The sequence below is a fragment of the Penicillium macrosclerotiorum genome (assembly GCF_028827735.1).
Source record: "Penicillium macrosclerotiorum strain IBT 26536 chromosome Unknown utg000010l_segment0_segment0, whole genome shotgun sequence".
Lineage (NCBI taxonomy): Eukaryota > Fungi > Ascomycota > Eurotiomycetes > Eurotiales > Aspergillaceae > Penicillium > Penicillium macrosclerotiorum.
Genome location: NW_026643089.1, coordinates 687176 through 705822, shown reverse-complemented (window position 1 = coordinate 705822; position 18647 = coordinate 687176). Strand labels below are relative to the sequence as shown.

The window sequence follows — 18647 nt, the reverse complement described above, 5'->3', positions numbered from 1 at the left end:
CACGTCCTCCGTCGGAGTTTGAAAATTGAGAATATCGATAGAAGACCTGCCGACAGACGTACATGGGAAGGATCTGAAGAAAGAATCTTAGATGAGTCCGCGCATCCGGTCTTCTCTGCTCACCCGGAAATGCGCCTCTCCGTCTCGTTGCTTTTCTCCGACGCGAAATCGGGAATCCAACTTCTCTGAGCCCCACTATCGGTGGGCTCGTCTGTGTCATCGTCTGCAGGTGAAGGAATCACCGAAAAAGAAAAAAAAGCAAAAAACGATTGATATGATTATTTCCAAAATCGGATCGCAATGGGTCCCATTGACACGAGGGTGAATTGGTCCCACTTTTATCTGTATTGGTAATATATACCGTTGTCTATAACACCATACGATACATACCGTCACAGCGCGTATAAGCGTAATTTCTGGAACCCGCATTTTCGCGCTTTTATAGGCAGATTTCTAGCGCATTGCGTAGTGGTTCCACCCATGCAAATGCCTTGGCTCGGAAATACAAGGGCACATCACCGCATCGCATTGGAAAAAAAGGGAGGGGGGGGGCAGTTAGAGGAGAGGGCGAAATTACCTTGGTCGAGACTTGAACAGTGCCAAATTATCACAACATCCAAGAAAAAATCATGATTTAACAAGCACAAGCTCTATTGCTTCACGAGGTACCCGGCGATCGGCAAATCTTACAGTATCTGGACCACAGGCTCCTCTTGGCGAGTGAGAAATTTGCTTCCGAGACACGGCCTTTCTTGCCCGGCAGTCACCCCGTTACATGCTTTCCTGCGGATTTGATACTGTTTCCTGTTTCTCTTGGTAGCCCCATAATCAGATACCATACACATGGTGTTATTTCCTCCCTATAGAAGGTCCGAGGAAGATCAACGCCACAATTACCCCCCATGTATATAGTTCCGTTTAGCGAAGGACCTAGAACCCCACATACATATGGCAAAGGATCCTGGGATGCACATGGTATGTGAAATGAAACACTGCATGCGAAGTCGGCTGGCGTCGCCCCACGGATCTTTTCGGGATAAGACTACGATGCTGACAGTGCGTCTTCGACCATTGTCTCTCTCTCTTTTTCATCAATCACTGCCGGTCAAGATCAGATATTGAGCCTGCGAATCGACCCTTGGATTTACATATCCCCAACATGGCTTCAAGTTCCCAACAATTGACTCCGGTCAAGGTTCGGCTGCCTCATCCGTACTTGACGACTTATTTTCTGGAACCAAGCAAGATTCAGAACGGCAAGCAACTTTTCCAGCTTCGGAAGTCAATAGAGGGCGAAACACAGCCTTTCCCCCATGTTCTCCATAGCGATAAGCTCTACTTCAGTGCGCCGGCTGAATCCGAAAATGTGGTGCCCGATTCCAACAACACCGCATGGGCCCGCGCGCAACGAAGTCCATTAAGTCTCTGCACATGGGAAGGGGCCTCTGCGCCAACAGTGGCCCAAGTCTGGCTATTCCTATACGCCATCTTTACCGTGCAAGAGACCATCGAGACCTTCCGTCTCCAGTTGCAAGGTCCCAATGCTGAAGCTCTGTCGCATTCCCTTCGACTCTCAATGGTCGCTATTGACCATCCACGACCTATCAGCAGTGCCACTAAGTATGAACCCATTGCCAATGAACTGCTGGTTATGCGCAGTGCTTTCTGGCAGGGATGTGCCTCCCCTCTGGGATCGCAACCTATCTGGCTCCCGAGCTGGAACACAGGTGCCGCTGTCCCTTCTCTCGAATACACCATGACATCGACAGAGACTATGCACCGCCGTCACCCCCGGCGCAACCCCAAACCCACTCCCGGATCCATTGTTTACAGTCGCTACATCCCCTTTCTGGACGAGCACTTCTCGCTCATTGCGCTGGACTACCAGAACCCAGAGCATCTGAATCTCTTCCACACCTGGCAAAACGATCCTCGTGTTGCGAAGGGCTGGAAAGAAACCGGCACTCTGGATGAACATCGCGACTACCTGCGTAGGCAACATGAGGACCCACACACCCTCACCGTTCTTGGTCGTTTCAATAACACCTTCTTCTCCTACTACGAGATCTTCTGGGCCAAGGAGGACAACATTGGGGCCCACTATGCCTCGCAGGACTTTGATCGAGGTCGTCATACTCTCGTGGGTAACGACGCATTTCGTGGCCCGCATCGTGTGATGGCATGGTGGCCAAGTATGATCCACTACTGCTTCATCGACGATCATCGCACTGAACATGTCATTGGTGAACCCATGTCTACCAATGACAAGGTTCACACTTACGATTATACTTTCGGCTTACACCAGGATCAGCTTCTTGATCTCCCACATAAGCGGGCTAGTCTTGTTAAGGTCACTCGGGAACGCTTCTTTCAGCTGTGTCCGTTCAACCAAGGCACTCCGCATATTGCCGGCACTGGGCTGGCGTTCAAGCCTCGACTGTAAAAAAATTCTTTAATTTGAGCGACTTCAGTGAGATAATGAGATAAATCAATTTCAGCTTTCACTTTGCATCATGGTTTCAATGCGTAAGGCTTTGAAAGGATCAAGCAACCCACATAGTTTGTGAGGTTTGGAACAATTTAGTTATTCAGAATATTAAATACAATGATAGAGGAGTAATAGGATGATATATTGAATGAATGTCAATATTACATCTGATACGAAAATTATGTATGGAGTAAAGTCTATATAATAAGAAAACAGAAAAGCGAAAGAAATGGAGGGAATTTCTACCCTTCAAATGTCTGGTTGAGAACATTGCTTCTATAGTTCTCAGACCGTGCGAAGAGCTCGTCATGAGTGCCGGCATCAACGCACACACCAGCCTCGATCATGTAAATGGTATCCGCCTTGCGGATAGTGTTCAAACGGTGTGCAATCGCGAGAACACTAATGCCCTGTGATGCGACCTCCAGACCCTCTTGCAATAGCTTCTCCGACTCGGCATCAAGGGCGCTAGTTGGCTCATCCAAGATAAGAAGTCTAGGCTTGCGTACAAGCGCACGAGCAATGGCTAATCGTTGTTTCTGGCCTCCTGAGAGCTTGCTTCCGTTTGCGCCGCACTGTGTCTCATATCCATCCGGAAGGTTGATAATGGTGTCATGGATATTGGCTAGCTTGCAGGCTTGGGTGATCTCCTCATCAGAAACTTCTGTGCCTGGACGAGCACCAAGCGAGACGTTGAAACGGATACTGCCTTCGAACAGCACTCCTTCCTGGGGAACAAGAGCAATCTCATCACGGAAGCTTATGTCCGACCGCTGGGTGATATCGGTGCCATCCACGAGAATTGCGCCAGAGCTCGGCAGATACATGCGCTCTACTAGGTGAATTATTGTGGACTTTCCTGCGCCAGACGGTCCCACCAGGGCACAGAACTGGCCCGGTCGTACGTGCACATTCAATCCACGTAGAACTGGAGCATGGGCTCGGGCAGGATACGAGAACTTCACATCACGAAGCTCAACCTCAATGCCCCCTTGCGCATTCGGCGTGAAAGCCTTGGTTTCTCCCGAAGCCTCGATATCCTTTTCGCTAGTTGGTTCAGGGAGCTCCTTGACGTTAGAGGAAAGACCTGCCGATCCGATCTCCATCATATTCAAAACTCGAGCAACTGCAGCACGAGCATTGGAAACTTCGGGTGCTAAAGCGAACATCTGACTCCACAATTGAGCGCTGACCAACAAAGCAAACATGACGATGATGAACTGAGTCTCGCTGTATGTGCCATTGAAGATCTGCTTCGAGCCCCACCAGAAAGCTAATGCATAGGATAGGTTACCAATGAAGTATGCCAGGCCGAGCCATAAGTTTGCCCACAGACTGATCGTGGTAGTTTCACGGCGAGGTCCAGAGAGAGTACGCCGGTATACGGCCAGTGTCTCGTTTTCGAGTGAAAGTGCCGCAATGGTCTTGATTGAATTGATCGCTTCCACGCTGATGCTGACAGATTGATTGAAAGCATTCTCATGCTTTTCCTCGAAGTTGGCTAGGACTCGGAGTTCCATCAGACCAACACCCAGGAGTAAAGGCACAACAGCAATACAAACAAGTGCCATCTTCCATGCGATGCACAAGGTCATAACGATGGCAATAACCAAGTTGATGCAAATCGAAAAGATAGTTCCAATGACTGATCCGCTTAGGCCAGAAATGAGATTTCCATCGTTGGTGATGTATCCCAACAGACCCGTGGGGGTCCGGCTCTCAGACTGGTGCCACTGCAAATCTTGCTCAAACAATGATCGGAAAAGCAACACCCGAATTTTATAGATCGATTTCTCAGAGACATATCCAAATCCAACCCAGCTGGTGATGTTGGCAAAGAATTCCACTATGGCCAAAATGAAAAACATCAGACCAAAGAAAGCGCCGCGCGACCGGATATAATCAGGTGTTTCACAAGGAGTCAGGCTGCCCACAGTGTTACCGAAAATCACGGCTTCTACTGAAAAGGCAGCACCAACGATGCTAGCACCGAGAAGAGCCAAGAGGGCAAGAAGCAAATATGGACGCATAATCGGGAACATGCCCTTGGCCAAATACCAAACAGATTTGTTGACTGGCTTCCTGGCAGCGTCATTCAAAGACGATGATGCGGAATCGAGAGGCTTCTCATTCTCATCAATGGAAATAGGTTCTATGCTTGTGCTTTTCACAATCTCTGTTGAGTCTGAACTATCACCATCTTTTTCGGGTTCAGTGATTTTGGGGGCAGGCGCTTCAATCTGCTTGTCTGTGGCATTTGTCTTCAAATTCTGAAGTCCCACAAGGTCTGCATATGCGCCTTGTTTCTCCATGAGTTCGGCATGATCTCCTTCCTCGATGACCTCACCATCACGCATGACGATAATTTTGTTCGCCCGCCTAATGGTTGAGAGGCGATGCGCGATCGAGATCATCGTGCGACCTTCCGAACAGCGCTCGACTGCCGCCAAGATCTCCTTTTCACTTTTCGAGTCGAGCGCTGCGGTAGCTTCATCCAAAATCAGAATCTTAGGGTCCTTGACAAGTGCGCGAGCAACCGCGATTCGCTGCTTCTGACCGCCACTCAACAAGGTTCCATTGGATCCCACAATAGTACCTAGGCCTTCGGAGAGGTTGCCGATGAAATGTGCTGCATCCGCGAGCGTTGCGGCATGCTGGACCAGCTCAAGAACTTCAACAGCCTCGGGGCCTTGATCTTGAGCCGCCTGAGTCGCATCTTGACCTTCACGAATAGCAGCCGCGATATGAGAAAGTTGAGGTCCGACCAAAGTGGACAGAAGGTGCTCATGTTTCTGAGCGGCGGAGTTGACAAGGCCATGTGCAATATTTTCTAATATGGAACGATCAAGCAAAGTTGCCTCTTGTTGAACCATACCAATGCAGCTGCGAAGCTGACGAGTGTTTAAATCACGAACATTCTGGCCATCTAAAATGATTGACCCTTCGTCGGTGTCATATAAACGTAACATCAAACTGGCGATGGTAGACTTGCCACTTCCGGAGAGTCCAATAATGGCGGTCTGCTTACCAGCAGGACATTCTAGGGATACGTTCCGGAGCACTGGTCGCTCGGGTCGAGACGCATATGTGAATGACACGTTTCGCAGCTCGAAATGGCCAACCATGGCAGGGGGCAGCTGGAGACCTTCAGATGATGTACCGTCAATCTTGGATCGGTGGCTCATGTCCCGTTGAAGTTTTGTAAAAGCCGCGGAGGCAGCCCCAAAGATCTGTAGGAATGGAGCCACTTGGCTAAGAATAAGGGTTGCTGTGAAATTTGATCAGTTCACGTCCGAGAATGGTGTATATATGACACGATATGGCCTTACCATCAACGAGCAGGAAAATCACAGTAAAGATCGAGCCGACCGACGCACTATCGCCATTGCTAGCGACAGAATTGGCAATGGTGTGACTTCCCTGCCAAAAAGCTAGCGCGTTGGCCGAGTAGGCGATGAAATACATTAGACCAGCCTGTACACCAGTCGCCAAGGCCTTTTTCAACCCCTCATTTCGCGCCGTGCGGAGGTGGGTTGTGAACTTTGATTCAAGTCGGTCGTTTGCATTGAATGCATGTACAACAGCCACATTAGACAGTCCTTCCGAGGCGATAGATGAAGCAGCCGCAAAGCTATCTGACAAGCGGCTGGAATACCTCTCAATGAACCAACCGCCACCAATAGACATGATAAAGTATGCAGGCAGCAGTGATACCAAAATACCAGCGAGTTTAGTGTCTTTGATGAAAGCAACCACATATGCAGTCACAAAGAAAGAAACACTAGAGATACAAATACCAACTTTCTCTGATGTGCCTGAGCGAATAGTTTGGATATCCCCATTCAGCCGTGACGAAACTTCACCAGAGGGTAGGTTATCAAAAAATGAAGGCTCCTGGCGAAGGAGACTGCAAAAATATTGCTCTCGAAGTCGTTGGGCCAGTCGCGCACCACCAATGGACCAGCAGACGAGATGGATGTACATAAAACCAAACTGAGCAATTGCCAAGTACAAGACATATAAAATCTTGCTATTGACCTCGGATTGGTACTCATTTTGGACCTCGGAACTGAGCGCTGTTGATGACGCACAGCTCTCCGAGTTGAAGTCGTCTATAAGCTGACCGAAAATGATACCAAGCAGGGGGAAAGGAACTCCGGAAGCGATGGCACAGACTAAACCAGCAACAAGAAGAAAGATGTCAAATTTGGTCGGGCTGGCTTGAAAATAGATCGTGAAATATTTGAAGAAGTCCTGCAGCTATAAATCGAAGGTCCAAAGTTAGCTTCCACGCGTTTAGAAAGAGCTCTTGTAGCTGTGACCTACTTTCTCAACCACCGGGGAGCTGTGCTTCGCAGGCGGGACCGCCTCCGTGTCCGCCATGGCTCACGGTAGCTGCTTCGCGCAGTTGGAGCTGTTCTAGGGGACTGAAGCTCGAGTCTTAGGAATTTTTTTGCCCCTCGGCGACGCGATTTTATTCTTCAGGCCCAGAACGGGATTGGCGCAAGCTAAGTTCCAACCTACCGAGCAGCCTGTTTCTCAAAAAGGGTTGCTAAGAGCAGTAGGCCGATACCGGATCGGCATCACTAAGCTGTCGCGATTTTGGAAAAAGGAAATCTGATAAGATCAAGCAATGGGATGTCACAGCGTAGCGAAATTCATGGCGAAGCCCTCGACAAATCTTGTCAAATTTGGCGGGCGGAACCGCTCGTGTCCGAGTCCGTCTCGGTAGGTCTTCATCTGCAGATGCCCACATCTTAGTTGTTGATGTGGGTCATGGTATTAATTACGTGTTGATACAGGGGTATTGCGTCTTTTGGGTATGAATTTCAAGAAATGTTTTCTCGTATAAGCTTGGTGCATCCCGCTTGTACATGCATGGGGCCCCACAACATGTTCGGAGGTTGGACGTCAATTGGCATAGTGGACTTGGCATTAATAACTTGCGGTATTATCAATCTGCATGTGGGCTGCGAGCCAAGACACAACCTCTTTTCGATCGGAGAAGTAACGGTGGGAATTTTCATCCCCCACCACGTCCCACCCGAGTTGAGCCTGGAAAAGCATAGGATTGGATGCAACTGGTGGTGGGTTGAGGCGCAGTTCAACCCAGAATGGATCCGCTGGGGATGCAAAGGACATGAGAACTTAGCTGCCAACTAAGTTTTTCATCTGATAATTTTCGTTTTTTATCAGATTAATCAGATTATCTACAGGTAGCCGTATTGCATTTCTGCAGTTTCTGGAACTTAATTTCATACCGTGTCTACTGTAAGGCCGCGTAATTTACCGCACCGGGTGGAACTTATCATACATACGGTACACAAGTTAGATCCAAAGACACTGTTACTGTTATTCATGAAATACCCAATTGACGGTGCGCCGGTCCGAAGCAATCCCAAATTAAATGAGTCGCTACAAAATATTTGGACCTCGGCAAATAGTGCTCCCCTCAAACATATTCAGTTCTTGGTTTCTTGGGACAGCATACTCAATAATCAACGGCCAGCGAAGACGACAAATTGAAAAGTCATCCAGTGTCTCGCAAAATCAATCAACCAAAAAGTGCAGGTTGCCATGGGTTTTACATCGTTCAAACGCCAGCCGCCACCACAATCATATGCAGATGTATCATTTCCGGCCCCTCATGTCATGTTGGTCGTTTTCAACCGGCCTCAAGCACTTAACGCCATGACTAGTGCTGCACAATACGACCTCGAATCACTCTTCTCCTGGTATGACAACGAACCATCACTCCGTTGCGCAATTATCACGGGTGCTGGACGCGCTTTCTGCGCTGGCATGGACTTGAAAGAATGGAACCAGTCAACTACGCGCCGCGCAAATGGAGAACATGATGGTCAGCAAATGATGCCTCGTTCCGGCTTTGGTGGACTTTCACGACGCCACGGCAAAAAGCCTGTCATCGCCGCAGTGAATGGATTCGCCTTTGGTGGAGGAATGGAAATTGTCGCTAACATGGATCTCGTGGTCGCTGCTAAAAGCGCACAGTTTGGACTCCCTGAGGCTAAACGAGGTGTTGTGGCTATGGCAGGTTCTCTGCCGAGACTCACACGAACAATCGGACGACCAAGGGCGACAGAATTAGCTCTCATGGGGAAACCAATCACTGCTACCAAAGCAAAGGAATGGGGGTTGATCAATGTTGTGACGGAAGACAGTGCGGTTGACGATCAAATTCTGGAGCGGCCAGTCACCAAAGCTGCTCTAGAATATGCTGCTGGGATTATTGAGAACAGCCCTGACAGTGTCATCATTGGTCGTGCAGGAATCCTGGCTGGCTGGGAAGATGGAAGTGCAGAGAATGGAGCCCGTTTACTGACCGAGACTTGGGAGCCAGCTTTAAACGACGGCGAGAATCTTAAAGAAGGTCTGAGAGCATTTTCTGAAAAGCGAGCACCCCGGTGGATAGATAGCAAGTTATAATTTACGCTTTGAATAATTCAACGATAAACTCACTAGCTTTTTGAAGATGAGACAGTTATGATCGTAGTTCATTATGACTTGCCTGGCTCGATATGTACAATGAAACAAGAGTTCCGAAATTATGCATCAGCCTTTTTAAAAATGTCAAATAATCTCAGTTATGCCCTCAGGACTCAGACAACGATCAGCAAAACAGGTTACTATTCTGTGTGTTCTGGCGCTGTTTTGATGTAACACCATCATTCTAGGATAATATGTACAATGATCACTTGATGCAGGGGCTAGAAGCTTCAAAATAAAGATATTCAGATCGAAGAAAATCATACAACAGCACCCAATCACTCGATTCTCTTGGATAATAAATTTCTCTTTCAGTGCACCTGTGGGTTAACCAAAGTCAAGCAGATCTGTGACTCATTTATTTACTAATGTCTCACCCCTGTACTTGACGCTTCGTTTTGACATCTTTGTTTGGCTGCGGGGCAATCTTTGCAACAATAGACTGGTTGGAAGAAAAGAATTTTGCATCGACAGCAATCACATACAATACAATACCAAAACCATCTTGCGGTATTACATAGGCCAAACATTTTCCGGTTCGTACAAGCTTATACCACCCCCACCTTAGAGCCTTGGCATAATTTGATCGGCATGTGGAACCAGACTCCATCCACAAATCCCAGCGCCAGCTTTCTCAAGCCGCTAAAGATTCTTGGCAATGTCATCGTTTACGTGAAAGCGTACGCGGTATGGTTTCAACGCTAAGCTCTTCGTCATGAAAATGTGGTCGTAAATTTTACTCGTCTACTACACTTGAAACGAAGGTATGACATCAGAGTCAATAAATGGCTGCTTATCTGATCATCACCGATTCTTTCGAAATCGAGGGGGTGTTTGAGGCTAGCGTCAAGGATTTCCGAAGCTCCAAGCGCTTTCCCAATGCTGCTCTCCATTTTTTCTTTGCGCTTAGTAGTAAAGATTGGACCCTGATTTCCTTTGCTTGAGGCGTGCCAGACTGTGTCTTGCCCGTTTTAATGTCTGGCCCTATTCCCTTTCTACCATTTTATGTCAAACATGGCAGTCCTATTCAAGATTTGCTCGGCGAAGAACGAAAATGTCTCGAAGCGCCCCCATGAGACTGACGCGGACCTTCTGATAGTATGTAATTAATATATACGATGGTAATTGTTACCTTTATGGTTTCTTCCGTTGTAACTACTAGAAGATGGGATATGGTAAGGATGAAGTTCTATTCGCAAGATAAGCTAAGCTATATAGGTGACGTAATCACATGCTAACATTCTAGCTAATATAAGGAAACTGACAGTCAGATGCTCTGCCACTAAAATAAAGAGGCGAACTTTGGCATCAGTGACTTGAGCATCAGCGGTTAGTTATACATATAATAATTTCTGCTTGCCAAGAGGGCATTTCAACTTTAAAAAGATAAAAGATTTTGGATTTTCACAGAATAAATTAGGAGATGCTGACGTATTTGAAGCTAGAATTCTCATAATAAGAAAGGTCTTCTATATCTAATGGATACGTTTAAATATTGGAAGTTCACGTTCGAAGGGTCCGATCTAGCTTCTGGTTTGAGGTTTAGAAGCCATCAGGTCTTATCTACATCGTAACACTCAGGCATCTATTGACACCTCGCGAATCGGACATCAGAAATTCAAGTGGTGGATCAGATTAAGTGTCTCAAAAGGCCTACGTAAACGATGATAGTACAGTTACGAAAAATCAGATCACTGGAAGGGACGTATGAGTCGCACCTATAAGACTAAATAGTTAGCAGTCGGTGATAGTTAGTGCTCGGTGAGCCATATCAAGAGTGAAATTTTCTTCCCCTCAAGATCTGGGGCATTTGAGAGTATTCCTAATTCGCAGTCGGCAGTCCTCACGAAGGCGAGGCTGCATGTTCCGTGACAGGCTGACATTGTCTGTATTTGCTTCACCTAACTACATAAGTACAGTGATGTGCTTCTAACATATCCCCCAATAATATCCAAGGACTGTTGTTAGTTAATGACGAGGATATGGTATACCAGCGTATATATGGACAGCGTGCTGATTGGGCAGTTGATAGAAAGGAACTAGGTATATAGCGCCTGGATTTTCCGGTTGGGATAGCATTACAGCGATTCCCTTCTTACATATCCCCTAATGATATCCAAGTACTGATGTTAGTGAATGACAGGGATATGATATTATGTGTGGGCGGATTACTGGTTGGGTAGTTGATGGAAGGGATATGGTTAGATAGCGCGTGTGTGTTTTGGTTGGAACAAAGGTACAGTGATTTGCCTCTGATCGCTCACTAAAACATGCCCCTGTCTCTTGTAGCCCCCAAAAATGGGCTCCTTTTGTCCAGCTCCCGTTAGCTATGCCAGCCTTGTGTGTCCGGCTTTACATATACACTGCGACAGCCTTGTGGTGTGTAATCATTCCATGAACGCGACACCGCGACTATCATAGGGGAGAAAAACGATCATCACCATATATGTCTAAGTAATTGGCTATGGCGGCCCTGCGGGCTATACCTATACCTGATATACATATAACGGTTGGATTATCTTCGAAGCTGTTGTTCAATTACTTGATTCGGTCCAACCAACTGTTAAAACACATTTGAACAAAGCTATCGTGGTTATTGTTAGGATATTTTTGAGAACTCTTAGGGACTACTATCTAGTTGCTTTGTTTCAGCTTGCTAACTTCTCAGGTAGCGCGCTGGTGGTAATAATTGAAGCATTTATTTTCAGAGATCATATCCAATCTGGTCTTCAAATTATGTCGTGCACCATATGTAACTATTATAATGAACCCTGCCGGCCACAACTAGAACGAACCCTTTCAGCCACCACCAAAACCAACCAACCTCTGGGGCCACTAGAACAGCTTCAATATGACGGGTCAGCGTATCGCCCTGCCTCCTAACAGGCTGTGTGACCCAGGTAGCAGCATTAGCGCTTGCCCTCTTTATCTCCGATAGAACCGAACTATCAGAATCTTCTTCCTCTCAAAAATCTTAGCAGCAGGATATTCTGCCTCTCTAATTTTATGTTACGAATACCCACAGATTAGCCTGGCCTAGCATTTTCGACCGCTGTAGCAGAACTTCATCGTATCATCCAAGTACTTCAACGAGCCTTTCGTACTTAGATCATACTTAACCTGGATGGAACGTTGTAGAAACACTGCTACGTTCATGACATAGGGGGCAGATGATACACTCAAGCGGGAGGACAGGCTCCCAAGAGTTGTTTTATGCGAGTCAGACCGTTAAGCGTCCCTCTTGGATGTGACTCAAAATAGTGCTAAGCTCGAAGAGGAAAATAAATCACCCGAGCTTCTAAAAGGTCGTCAAGTAATACTGATCTAGATTGGCGACTTGAAAGACGACTTGGTAGAAATATATATTTTGTTCAAGGCTATTATCGGCATGCTCCAGACCGCCTACGCAATTACCTAGTTTTGTGCGTAAGGATTTCGGAACTGGGACCCAAAATATGTTATATTATAGACTTGATGAACCAGATAAGGTGCAGAACCGCACTTTTTGGCCTTTAAGGGCGAGACCACTGCAACCACGGGAAATTCTCGTCATCTAGAAAATACCATGAGGCCTGACGACAGCTTCATTTAACATGAAGGGATTGCAAAAAATTTGACATCGGATTCAGAAAAAGACACGAGAGGCCAGTAAGAGACTATTTTAGGACTTGTGAAATGGACTTCCCTCTAGTAATTTAGCATTCATATACTCATTTTCCCTCAGGGGGCAAGATATCAGGGATGGGTCCAACAGGAATGACAAGCTGTTGATTGCCAGTCTTGCGTCCGAGAGACACGCAATATCCAAACTTATACTATTACAAAGGTCAAAACTTAGGCCAGTCATGCAATTAGAAGCAACCAAACTTACGATGTCAAAGAAGGTTGTGCTCTTGAATGCCCCACGTGTTAGTTCCGACTCATCATAATAGAGCCTGCGGTACCAGCGATCAAGCCTAGGGTAGTCGTGTCTGATCATCTTCAAGTTACACTTGAAGATCAAATAGTACGCCACATCAAAGCGTGCAATAGTCGTATATAGACGAATATCGGCCTCTGTAATGTTCTCGCCAAGGAGGAACGGTTGATGCTGGCCAAGATGTGCTTCGATGCGATCAAGCGCCTCGAATAGCGGGAAGAGATTCTCTTCATACGCCGCCTGGGTAGTGGCGAATCCAGTCTTGTAGACCCCATTGTTGATCAGAGGATATACCCAGGCATTCATCTCATCGATTTGTGGCCTCAAGTTCTCTGGATAGAATCCACCACCGGGGCGATTCACCTCGCGCAGGCTTTCAGGCACAAGATCGTCAAATTCGGTATATAACATGCGTATGATCTCGCTGCTTTCATTGTTGACGATGGTTTCTTTCTGCTTATCCCATAGCGTGGGTACGGTGTACCGTCCTTCATACTCGGGGTTTGCTTTGAGGTAGAGCTCCTTCAGGTATTTGAAGCCGTACAGCGGGTCTTTCTCGTGGGATCCATTGCGGCCGGAGAAGAACCACCCATCCGGACCCAGTTCGGCATCGAGGACGGCCACTTGAACTATATTTTGAAGCCCCTTCAGCGTGTACACCAGGTTTGCTCGGTGGGCCCATGGACAGCCGTAGTTGATGTATAGCACATAGCGATTCTTTTCGGCAGGGAATTCAGCTGACGCATCCCGAGAAACCCAGGAGCGAAACACTGAGTCCTTTCGCCGAAAGTGGCCGTCAGAATCCGCATGTTTGTAGATTTTGGTATCCTGACAAGAGCAGTCAGCCGGGCTGGTCTGAAGTATGAATGATGCGGGGGATGGGGGATGGGGGATTTTTGCCTGATCGCTCATGGTAGATTGAATACGGTCTGGAATGGGCGGTCACTGCAAGACTTTCAATTGCAACAAAAGCGAATCTTTTAATTCTTCTAACTAACTTTCCCTTTGAGTTTTCTGACTGAGATCGTGTGTTGAATAAACACCTTGATCGAGTGTCGGCGTAATCAGGGTGGTCGGAGCTTACGGGGCTGACAAATGCGGCGCGGATTTCCTGCGTCATCGCATAAGCAAGAACGACTTTGATTAGTGGCACGGATCTTAACAACATAGAACGAAGCTCGAAAATAGATATACAGCATGTACAGGAGGGAAAGGGTCTATGTTATACAGGATTTTGAACTCTCATCACCGTCCTTGGATACCAAATCGCCGAGCAACCTCCAGGAATCCCCCGGTGTCCAAATCCACCCACATGTCCACAAAGCCGTCCAGTTTAGCTTGCGCTACTTGTTCAGGGGCCCATGCTTCCTCCTTCAATCGCTCAACGTATACTGTGTAGAAACCACAGCTCTTAGCTGCCTGGAGATCTTTGAGATGTGCGGCCACCAAGGCACACTGCGACGGTTCAAGACCGAGGAGCCGGGCAGCGCCGAGATATACCTTGGCGGAGGGCTTGTACGCGCCAAAGTCCTCGGCGCTCACCAGACGCTTAAAAGGTAGGGATCCATTTTGCTGGAGGTCTTTCAAGAGCGCCATGTTGCCATTGGACAAGGTCGACGTAGTGAAACGGCGATTCAAGAGTCCCAGTCCGGGAACGCTGTCGGCCCACGGCTCGAGCTGATGCCAGGTGAAGGTCAATGCCAGCAGCTCCTGGTCGCTGAAGAGGGCTCTGATGCCCCGCTGGGTCAGCAAAGTTTTCAATGCGGTGTGGTGGTGCTCATCGACCGAGACAAAGTCTTTGGATGCATCAAACGTGCTTGTGAAAACGGCGTATGATCCCCGCCATTCTTCGGCGAGGCCGAGCCAGTCCGCCTCGCGCAGCGCAGATGCGCGCTTTCGCACGTCATTGGGGATATCCTTGTTCGGGTCGCTGAGGGCTAGCTGAGCCGCTGTGCCCAGGGCCTTGGTCACACAAGATCTCCATTCCACGACAGTGCCGAACGTGTCGAAAAATAATACCTGGGGATGCGGCATGGTGGGGGGATCTGCGGGAGGAATAGCGCTCGGCATTTCCCCACAGTGTTCAACCGCGAGGTCAGATGCTGTCAGGAAGGCGATGCGAAAATCGATTCTGGATGGTTGATCTGGCTACGATGACTTCAGATCATGCAGCAGGGGATGTTCAGATCCCAGCCAAGAGATCCTCGAGAGTGGGAATTAGACTGATCAACCCTGCATCCGGATGGCTTTAAAGATGCGCCGACAAGTGGCTGACTCATGGAGCCGCGGGCGGCCGCCGCTTCCATCAGGCTGATAGTTTTGCCTGTCTTGCCTGGTTCCCTTTCCGACTGGCCCCAATTGCGCAAATCCTGACCAGTGAAAACAACCCGTTCACCACCAGGGAACCCCCTCATGTCACATTCTGATCGCATTTGCCGGCATGAGTTCATGCGGGGCGAGTCCCGATACCGAGGCTTGTCGTGAAGATTCATTTTGTTCTTCCATATTTCTTTAATGCCCCAGGATTTGTTACGCAAGGCCCACCAACACTTCGACATGTTCAACTTGACTCGTGTGTGCCTGGGCAGGACAATACAGCACTTGGGCTGAATGCATACTCATCATCAACTTACGGACCAAAGAGAGTTCGAAGGAGCAGAGGAAGACCACGAGGTTGGTTCTCAGCCTCAGCAAAGGTTCCCAAAAAAGGTTCCCAAATACTCCCGATGTCGATGTTCCCCAGTTACACTGCCATGCAACGCCTCGCACTGTCCTTGTGAGGACTCTATTGGGCAATAGGCTCATCGGGAGAGTGTATCGTCATTTATGTTTGAAGAAGGAACTCGAGAATTATGAGGATACCCGGGAAACTTGAACTAGAGAAGGGACGCCTAATCTGTCAGATCAATCTTCGAGGAGAGCTTTAATCTCAGCAAATTATCCTCATGGATACCCATAAGAGATAAAAAAAGAATCGCTGTAACAGTAGCGATCCGCCTGGTTGATCGAATAGTTCTAGAGGCAGATAACCATGCTACCGAACAGAATGTTGTCTCGGATGGTGCAAAGAGCCAAGCCCGTAGTAACTCTATCTTGTTAATGGCATTTGAGATCCTTACATTTGCGACACAGCCACTCTCTTTCTACCTATCCGGAATCAGGAGGTTGGAGTCAGATGTTGACAAGGCTCGGGCGCGTGAGATGATTGCTGTCCAACATAGATAGCTGGCAAATTTTCTACGTGGTATGACGGCGGTTTTCCTTCAAGAGATAACATTAAAAGAAAAGAAAAACGAGGTGATTGCTACCTCGCGCCAATGACACTCTTTACGCTTTCATAATGAACTGGAGAATCTGTGTGCACTCCAGACCTTTCCATGAATATATGTATGGATGAGTAGCTATTTTTTATCGACACTCTGGACTCACAGTCCATCTGCAAGACCCTAGAGGCTTGCGTTGTCAGGACTGCTATTTTTAAGCTCCGCAGGTATGCGTACAGTCAAGATGGCAATTGTAGTCCTATTTCATCTTACACAAGACGTGTGCTGACAATGTCAACGCATGCCAAACTCGGGAGGGCTGACGCAGCTTCACCACATTCCTCAATTGCTTTTCTCTCTTTCTTCTCCCATCGCTTCTCCCACTTCCATTCCTTTTCGTGCTTCTTCAACTTTTCCTACACTCTCTTCCTGTTTAGACTATCATCTTGTGTCGACTCTCTCCCCCTTCAACGTTGAATCGCGACTCCACTTCTCCCTGCGCCTCGCGGTCTGGGCACCGCATTAGCGCTCCTGTCAAAAGAAGAAACTCGCGGATTGACCCTGCAGAGATCGAATGACGAGTCGCGGTGGGAAAATCGACCTGTCAACGGCCCGTGTCGCCTTTTCGCGATCCAACCCCTCTCGCGGAAAAGCCCCTCCCTAGTGGGGTCGGCCAGCATTTCCGTGAATAGACCGCGGAGCTTCTTCCTTCTTAGAGTGTTGGTCGGATGCTAGTCCAATTGCCAATGTGACTCGCAGTGATTGGGTTGCATACCACGCAGCGCGCGAATGGAGTCCATCCATAGCCATTATTGCCAATCGCAAATCCCTAAGGGCGGTGGCTGATTGGCTGTCCATGCAGCCCGTTTTTGATTATCTGGAGGAGCCGCGCTCAACGTCTGCATTTCTGCAACGCCGCCGGCTCGCGACTCCCGATGGAGGGAGTGTGCCCGGGGAAAAACAAGCCCAGGGGCCGCCACCGCTGCAACTGCAACAGCATTCGGGCCCTCGGACCTGGCCAGACCCAAAGCCCACTGGCCAGACGCAGTCCCCTCCCGGCCTTTGTGTCCAGGGGTCAACCACAAACAGTGCAAAAGTTCGGCTCCTCTTCCAGGTGGAGGTCCTCGAGCTCTCGCGGTCGGTGGAGACCTCGGATGGATCTCGCGGGGCCGGCAGCTCCGTTCTTCCCCCTTTTGCATAGTGATTGGACACTTCGCTTCGTCGGGTTTTCCTCCTCGAAAAAAGGAAAGCTGGAAATACAACCAAAAGAGGCAAGAAATGCCTGTCGCAGGAGTGAATACGAGCCCCGCGGGCAACGAATTCAAGCCTCCAGATCAGATGCCGGAGGAGGAACCTGAAACACCCGACACCCAGGCCCTCGATCACAGACCACTGGCTCCCAGTGAATGAAATTGCCTACGACGATCGGCACAGGCGAACTTCGCGCTAGGGCGGGCTGGGTAACGCCCGAACAGGGGAACGGTTTCTCCTAATCACGCTAGCCAGTCCTCTTTCCTCATCCAGGAGGCTGTCCAATTTATCCGATTCACTTATTTCCCTAGTGCTACGAGATGGCGTCCTCATGTCCTTTATTGGCTCCGATTCGGGTCTTTTTTTTGGTGGTTGAATACTACCACTAGGATCATGACTATTGACGTACACACCAGGGATTCAAAATAGTAACCATCAAGAACAAACGGCTTCAACGCCGAAAAGGGGGCGTGCAGAAAGTCCCAATTGGCCTTACCCAGCCGTCCCTCTAACTGGTTATGAGGTACGCAGCTGAAGCCGAACGCGTTGTTTGGACCCATTTTTGCCAGGCCCGGTGGAACCCTCGACCCAGGTTTTCATCATAGACGAACACCTTCCCCATGCTGGAGCCTATGGACAGTGACTCGACTTTATAGGTCCAACTGATCAGAGGCTAGCTAGCGATCGGAATACTATCGCCAGTCCTATTCCCCTTCGAGGCCTGTCCGTGCTATCAAAGGAAAAACTGAGATTACCACGACGCCTCATTCTAGTTGGAAACTCTGTTTTTTCTTATTCCGATTGTCTCAAGCTTTGTATTTTTTTTTCCACTTGATTTTCTAGAACCCCAACAACTCTGGTACGCCCGGGGGTTTCGCATGCTTTCCATGGTAACCCGAAGATAGGTAAATCCTGTCATACATACTTCCAGGTATTCGGTCCCCTGCTCTCCCTGTTGCAAATTGAACCTGGTATAAGCAATCGGCAGGTCCAGAGCCCATCGCCCATGCTGATGTTTCCGGGGCCATGCTTTAGTGTCTTGGGTTGGCAGCTCGCAGTGGATCACCCTGCATCCTGGGTAATCGGGTGGGTTGTCTAGCTTCCCCATGTCCCCTCCCCCCTAATGAACAAACGAACACCCCTGGACCTCAAGTTTTTTTTTTCTCTTTCGCGGTCTCCCTCGCATCCGGCGCATTTCCGATTCCTGTGCAAGGCTGAT

At 48.5% G+C, this 18647-nt stretch overlaps 6 protein-coding genes across 6 annotated transcripts; 3 read left to right on the top strand and 3 right to left on the bottom strand.

Annotated features, from left to right (window-relative positions):
* Window positions 1–1159: 1159 nt before the first annotated feature.
* N7462_009926 (GNAT family N-acetyltransferase) lies at window positions 1160–2443 on the top strand (the record flags this gene model as incomplete). Its single annotated transcript, XM_057081640.1, has 1 exon — window positions 1160–2443. One exon carries the CDS (start codon window positions 1160–1162, stop codon window positions 2441–2443), a length of 1284 nt encoding a protein of 427 aa, XP_056928680.1.
* A 287-nt stretch (window positions 2444–2730) lies between these two features.
* Window positions 2731–6871, bottom strand: N7462_009925 (ABC transporter ATP-binding protein; the record flags this gene model as incomplete). The annotated part of the gene is made up of 3 exons (XM_057081639.1): window positions 2731–5756; window positions 5818–6748; window positions 6815–6871. The coding sequence occupies 3 exons, from the start codon at window positions 6869–6871 to the stop codon at window positions 2731–2733; spliced, it is 4014 nt and encodes a 1337-aa protein (XP_056928679.1).
* A 1194-nt stretch (window positions 6872–8065) lies between these two features.
* N7462_009924 (enoyl-CoA hydratase/isomerase family protein) lies at window positions 8066–8935 on the top strand (the record flags this gene model as incomplete). Its single annotated transcript, XM_057081638.1, has 1 exon — window positions 8066–8935. The coding sequence occupies one exon, from the start codon at window positions 8066–8068 to the stop codon at window positions 8933–8935; it is 870 nt and encodes a 289-aa protein (XP_056928678.1).
* Window positions 8936–12705: 3770 nt separating this feature from the next.
* Window positions 12706–13826, bottom strand: N7462_009923 (glutathione S-transferase family protein; the record flags this gene model as incomplete). The annotated part of the gene is made up of 2 exons (XM_057081637.1): window positions 12706–12810; window positions 12867–13826. The coding sequence occupies 2 exons, from the start codon at window positions 13824–13826 to the stop codon at window positions 12706–12708; spliced, it is 1065 nt and encodes a 354-aa protein (XP_056928677.1).
* A 333-nt stretch (window positions 13827–14159) lies between these two features.
* N7462_009922 (haloacid dehalogenase, type II) lies at window positions 14160–14948 on the bottom strand (the record flags this gene model as incomplete). Its single annotated transcript, XM_057081636.1, has 1 exon — window positions 14160–14948. One exon carries the CDS (start codon window positions 14946–14948, stop codon window positions 14160–14162), a length of 789 nt encoding a protein of 262 aa, XP_056928676.1.
* A 2085-nt stretch (window positions 14949–17033) lies between these two features.
* On the top strand, window positions 17034–17378 carry N7462_009921 (uncharacterized protein; the record flags this gene model as incomplete). The annotated part of the gene is made up of 1 exon (XM_057081635.1): window positions 17034–17378. The coding sequence occupies one exon, from the start codon at window positions 17034–17036 to the stop codon at window positions 17376–17378; it is 345 nt and encodes a 114-aa protein (XP_056928675.1).
* Between the last annotated feature and the right edge of the window lie 1269 nt (window positions 17379–18647).